Source organism: Xylocopa sonorina, chromosome 1, assembly GCF_050948175.1.
Source record: "Xylocopa sonorina isolate GNS202 chromosome 1, iyXylSono1_principal, whole genome shotgun sequence".
NCBI classification, from domain to species: Eukaryota; Metazoa; Arthropoda; class Insecta; order Hymenoptera; family Apidae; genus Xylocopa; species Xylocopa sonorina.
In genome coordinates this window covers 19,962,337-19,968,584 of record NC_135193.1, presented here as the reverse complement: position 1 = coordinate 19,968,584, position 6,248 = coordinate 19,962,337, and the positions used below count along the sequence as shown (strand labels likewise).

Genomic DNA, 6,248 nt, shown 5'->3' with positions numbered 1-6,248 from the left:
AATCCCTACGCGGAGCACCGACCCACCCCCTTTTCCACGCGCGCTGCCCGAAATCTCATAAATTCGGCGAAGCTCTCGATCCGCTCCAAGATTTAGCTGAAAAAGGAGCGGAGCGCTGGGACGGCAGATCTTTCTTCGCCCTCGTTACGCCGTCCTCTCTAAACCACCCCCACCCATCGAAGCTGGATTATCCAGCAGAATTAACTTTCATCTTGGAAAACTCTGTACCCGTGGACTCCACGGAAATCCTTACCCCAGAGCCGCGTTCACCCTCGACTAATTCCGAAAAATTTCCCAACGATTCATCCGTAGCTACTATATATCCGTGCTTCTTAACGTTCCACCCTCTATTTGCACTATTTCAAACAGTACAGCTTCGATTCTTCCCAGTAGATATACATCTTTACTCGAGAAGATGGATAGTTAATTCCCTTTTTATCTATTTATTTATATTTATTCTCGATGTGTCGATATCTACGTGCTCGATTCTACGTTCGATAGGGGTGGGTTCCCCATTTGGGCCGCGATGACCGCAGAATACGCGAGTGCGGAGGGTCGCGGATAAATCGAGGGACAGAATTGTCCCGCTCGGTGCACCAGGAGGAAGGGACTCGCATTAGTTTTTATTCGGTGTTTGTTATACACTGAGAAGGCGCAAAGGGTTGGACGGGGGTGCTGGTAACCGGTAGTCAGGCTCGCCCACCTACAGGCCCTGGCAATAAAACGGATTTATCGATGCCGCAAAACGGCGGCTCCTTGCCCGCTCTCCATCCTCGCTCGTACTTCATTTTGCCGATATTAAATGCTGTAAATTCACCCGGCCGCCACTTTCCCTCTCTTTCGCCCGCCACCCGTTTTCGTTTCGCCCCGCGTACATTTTTTCGCCCACGCTGGAAAACCAGAAAAATGAATGAGGGCGGACCGTGAAACGCGACAGACGGCTCGTGGGGGGGTGGAAAATTCGGAGAAACTTCGCGGCTGCCTTTAATTCGTGTCTCACCCCTTAGTCGGTGTTAATTCAATCTCGTTGGAAATATAGTACGTTCGAATGAGAAATCTGTGCTGTCTACAGCTGTTACAGAGCATAAAAATTGTTGCCTGTACAAGTAAGCTTATTTAAAATTCGATATCCATTAGAAAAGTACTTCTGCCTGCCATTTAAGGACCTTATATTTTCGCAGTTGAAGAGCGAGAAAAAAGAAGCAATTAAGGCGAAACTAAATTCCCCCTAATCTACCTAAAACATTCCACCAATCAAACTAATGAACTCATCAGCGAGGCCGACAAAAGAGGCTCGCGTCTCTCGCCCTCTGCACCGTTCGCCAACCACCGTGCAATTCCACCGTAGCCAGAGCTCTCCCTCTGGCACAATGTTGCTCCAGTTTTCCCGTTCCCCTTTCTTCCGCGTTCGTGAAAAAGACTGAGCGAAGGCGAAGAAGAAGAAGAAAAGAAAGGACTGGCGGATCTTTCATCGCCGCGCGCGGCCTATTCGCGGGGCCACCCTCTTTCGACGGTGGTTCGCACACGCGTCATAACTCATCCGGAGCAGTCCGATATTAGAAAGGCAGACGTATCGTCACGTATTGTGAGGCGACGTTGAAAGCGCCGCCTCAGAAGCCAGCCCTTTTCAACCGTGCGCCACGAGATCCTCGCGAAGAGTGGTAACGCGTACGCGATATATTATCCGCTCGTGTAACGCGACGAGACCGCCGCGTCGACCTCGTCGTAAAGATACATTAATCCCGTGACAGCCGCGTACCTCATGCAAACGCCTCGCGGAAAACCGCGATCCGCGTGAAATTTATTTCGCCCGCTGGAAACTGCTTTTTTCGCCCCGAAATTGACCCGCGCCAGGGGAAATATTAAGGTTCCCTTCCCCCTGGAAAGGACGCTCCGGGTGAAATAATATTATCGCCAGCGCATCGCGAGCTCTTCCTCGAACCGTTTCGTTGCTCCCCTCCTTCTCTCCTCTTCATCTTGTAAGCGAAACGCGAAAGTGACTTAGGATAAGGAGAAATAATGAGATTGTGTTCCTTAAGGCAAGCGGCGGGTGGAAGGTCAGAGCTTGCAAGCTTGAGAAAAGTGGAGAGTTTTAAGGGGAAGATCGTTAGGCACGGATCTCGAGCGTCGTTTCGCGTTTAAAGTACAACGATCGAGTCGATTCGTACGATTCCAGCTCGGCTACCAGGGATTTATTTCATTCGAATTTATCGTATGACGAGATGCGTATGAATGTTTAATTCTAAATGTATTCGCGCGTCGAATTAAATAACATTTTCGCGGAATAACGAGCGCCTCTCTTTGTGTACTGCTCAACTCCATATTCCGACCCATTAACACAGTGGCAACGTCTCGGTTATGCGCGTTTAAAAGTCATGAATTCTAATTTACGCGCTCTCTCATTTCAAAAGCATGGAATAATTCCCGCGAATGCCGTGCAGTATAGCTGGGAATTCCGACGTTTGTATCTTTTTATCCAGCGCCAACGTCTTCTGGCTTAAAGCGGACGCGTTCGCGCCTCCGTTCGCGCGGTTAAAACGACGGAAAATTCGGAACGAGCGGCTTGAACGTCGTTAAACGCTCGATCGTCTCCTTGGCGAAGGCGCCACGCGGTGATCAAGATCGTTAAACGAGCGGTTTACGATCGGTCGCTTAGGCAAAAACTCGATCATGGCCGCGCGAAGGCGAAAGCGACGCGCAGCCTCGACGTGAAACGCGACGAGAGTGGCGTGCGAGCATGAATTTCGCTTGTTCCCTTTCTTTCCGGCTCTCGCCACCACCCCATGGCGCTTGGTAACGGTAATAAATTTCGCGTGTACACGTTTACACCTCGACGTAACGCGCGTTGCGTACAGGCGCGGCTCTCGAATTTCTACGCCATCGATCCTCTCTCCTTCGGATGCAAATTACGCTTGGGGGGTGGGCGGGGTTGGGACGCTCGTTTGAAACGCGAGCAGCTTGCTTTTTAGAGAAACCTAAAGCTCCAGCCCCGCTAGAGGTGTCTTTATTGGTACGTAGAAACTTCCCTAGGCAATGGGTATAAGCTACGATAATTCGAGCGCGGTTACGGAAATTTATACGAAACGTTCGCCCCGTTTCGTTGGAATTCACGATACGAGCCGGTTCGCTATAACAAATGTATTAAATTAATTCCAATTATTTTTCAAAATATCGAACGGCGGGTAAATGCAGTGGTTCGCGAATGCTAGTCACGTACGTCGTCGGTGTGCATCGATTCTAGCGTGTCCAAAAATCGATTCGAATCCAGTACTAAGTTCGACTCGACGACGTCCGCGTGGTGGGAAGTTCGAATCGAGGGTAGCAGCGTTACGCGCTTTGGGGTAGATTCAGAGTGGACATGTCGCTCGTGCCGAACACGACTCTCTGATAATTCTGATACAACATGTTCTTCAATTGTTCCGCGTGATCCCGGTCCCTGGTCTCGCAGACCACCTTCACGTCCACGCTGAAGATGTCCGACATGATCCAAGCCCGCTCGTGCATGATGTCCTTTATCGAGACTCCGATGTTGGCCAGCTTACGACAGAGCTCCGCGATTCCGCCTGGTCGATCCGACACGGTCACCGTGAACTTCAACAGACGCCCTTCCGCCGCTAGGCCCCGCTCTAAACACCTTCCAAGGATCGTTGTGTCGATATTACCACCGCACAACAGCAACACCACTCTAAAACGGACAATTTTCAACCTCTGCATACCTATTTTCGAGTTTACATTTAAATATAGGCGCGTTAATTGATCGAGTGTTAAATAATATACCTTTTGCCTTTAAGCTCGTCCAGTTGGCCAGCCAAAATGGCGGCCAAACCAGTGGCTCCAGCGCCCTCGACGATACACTTCTCGTTCTCGACCAGTTTTAGAATCGCAATGGCTATCCACTCCTCCTTCACCACGACTAATTTGTCGATCAACGGGTTCGCGGTGGCGAACGCGTTGTATCCCACCATGGGAACAGCGAGACCATCGGCTAATGTCGAGTCTATATTGGAGAGGGTCGGTCGATTCGCCTTTCGCGCCAAGTGGAAGCTTGGACACCTCTCTGATTCGACACCCTGAGGAATATCAACGAAGAAAGTATGTCAGTTTGTAAGAAAACTGGAAGGAAAGACTTCGAAATGGTTGTAATGACTCACGATTATCATTACACCTGGGTGAAGAGTTTTCACGGCTAAAGCTACGCCCGCGATCAAACCACCCCCTCCTATAGGAACAACCACCGCGTCGATGTTGGATACCTGCTCCACGATCTCAAGACCCAGAGTTCCTTGACCCGCCATAATATCTGGATGATCGTATCTAATACATAAACGAACGTACACCTATTAATTTACTTTCAGTAACAAATTTTATAGAAGCTTAAAAGAAAAAAAACAATTAATATTGGATATCTTATCATTTCTTGTGTTCGAGTGGTGAAGAGAAATGGAAAATGTAATTCTGCAAAATGGAATATTGGTACGCTCACCCATTTATGTACGTCAACCCTTTCTCGTTGGCATGTCGAAGCGCGATACGTTTCGCCTCGCGCATGTCGAGGCCCTCGACGATCACGTTGGCGCCATATTGACGACAAGCTGCGATCTTCATGATCGGTGCCACCACTGGCATCACCACCGTCACCGGTATTCCAAGCTTATACCCGTGATAACAGAGAGCGAGGGCATGGTTACCCAACGACGCTGAGATCACGCCAATCTGCTTCTGTTCTTCAGGCAGCATCAACAGAGCGTACCTCGCCCCGCGCTCCTTGAAGCTTCCGGTCGCTTGGAGGAAATCCTTCTTCAGATACAGGTCGATACCCGTCAGGTCTGACAGTCGCGATTTCTTACGAGAAATTAACATTCGTTCTCAACCTTGTTCTCTCTCGAAAGGCCATGGAAATGTTTGAAAATTATTCGACAAACCATACCACGCAAGGAGTATTGATGACCCCGCATTTGATCTTGAAGGCGGCGGACGTGATGTCCTCGAAGGTGATCTTATGAGGACTGTCCTCGACGCAGAACGGATCGACCAGCTCCTCGTCCTTCTGCGAACAGAAATGCGCACGATTCGATACTGGTACTTTATTCTCTCGAGGAAAGCTCGTTCGATTTTCGAACCGTGCAAGAACTATGGAAGACACCGCGAGTATTGCGAACGAATGAGACGCGAAGAGCTTGAGAGACAAATCGAACGCCGTTTCGATTACACTAAGATGGTTCTTTCTCTGGCGTTGCTCGTCGCGATTATCGATTAACGAACGCGGTGACGTGATATAATTACGTCAAAAGTCGACGTATCGAAGTCGTTGCCCTTGCTCCTCGCGATTAAGTCGAGCTCGTGGCCGTTGACGTGCTCCTGGGGATTCGTCTTCAGATTCAGGTCCTTCATGGTCCGGTCGAAAGCGTGCCGGCACGCGCCAAAAGTCGACTGCACGTTCGCCAATCGTTCCTCTTACTTATTCGATCGTGAACGACCGCGATATCGCCCGACGACGCTCGCATTATCGTCGCGCGACCTTCGACCCTCTTTCTCTTCCGACGGGCACCACTGAAAGTCTCGTGATTGCCATACTTCCCTGGCGATTTCCTTTTTCTCTCTTTATTCGTTCCTTTTTTCAGCGTCGATAAAACCGATCACCTAATAATATTCCACTCGCAACGGAGAATGGAGTCGTACGTGTCGCGCGATCGAACATGCGAGAAACGAACGGGTCGAACCAGTGACTCTCTGCACGGATAAATTGACGAACTTTGCTCCACGTGCCAGCGAATAGACGATACGAGACGAACCATGCTTGATCTGCGTTGATACGAATTTAACAGATATCTGGTTCTGACTCTTGTTCAACGGGAATCGCACTCGTGAACTTTTCGTAACCGACTGGTCCTGGTATCTCACGATCGCAGCCACCACTCCCCAGATAACCTCGAGTAAACTGATAAAATTCGTACTTGTAAATAACCGATTGGAAATTGTTTCGTCTTGAAATTCTTGCAAGAGTCGCGATTCCGTTCGTTTCCTGATTTACTTGCGATGCACAGTGTTGCAACGCTTTATCGACTTTTCAAACCGTTTCAGGGATTTTTTTATATCGTTTCATTTTTAATATTCACTAGAAACATACGTAACGAAGAAGGAGAAAAGAATTTGTGTGTCTGTAAAATTGTTACTTAAGAGAAGTACACGCACGGTAATAATCGCTAAAAAGTAGCGATCAGAGTTGTTTTCGCGTAATAAAACGAGTA

At 49.0% G+C, this 6,248-nt stretch overlaps 1 protein-coding gene across 1 annotated transcript; it reads right to left on the bottom strand.

The window, feature by feature from the left end:
• Nucleotides 1-3,266: 3,266 nt before the first annotated feature.
• Nucleotides 3,267-5,777, bottom strand: LOC143425878 (L-threonine ammonia-lyase-like). Its single transcript, XM_076898937.1, has 6 exons — nucleotides 5,284-5,777; nucleotides 4,928-5,047; nucleotides 4,484-4,842; nucleotides 4,152-4,314; nucleotides 3,778-4,070; nucleotides 3,267-3,685 (listed from the first exon to the last, which is right to left on the bottom strand). Exons 1-6 carry the CDS (start codon nucleotides 5,389-5,391, stop codon nucleotides 3,328-3,330), a joined length of 1,401 nt encoding a protein of 466 aa, XP_076755052.1. The 5' UTR covers nucleotides 5,392-5,777; the 3' UTR covers nucleotides 3,267-3,327.
• Between the last annotated feature and the right edge of the window lie 471 nt (nucleotides 5,778-6,248).

What these genes read in the sequence shown, in the direction of transcription:
- LOC143425878 (XM_076898937.1), bottom strand. Translation starts at nt 5,391, where the DNA reads ATGAAGGACCTGAATCTGAAGACGAATCCCCAGGAGCACGTCAACGGC. An exon ending in TCATCAATACTCCTTGCGTG is followed by an intron (nt 4,843 to 4,927) that starts GTATGGTTTGTC and finishes ATTTCTCGTAAG; the next exon opens with AAATCGCGACTGTCAGACCT. An exon ending in GGGTTGACGTACATAAATGG is followed by an intron (nt 4,315 to 4,483) that starts GTGAGCGTACCA and finishes TTTATGTATTAG; the next exon opens with ATACGATCATCCAGATATTA.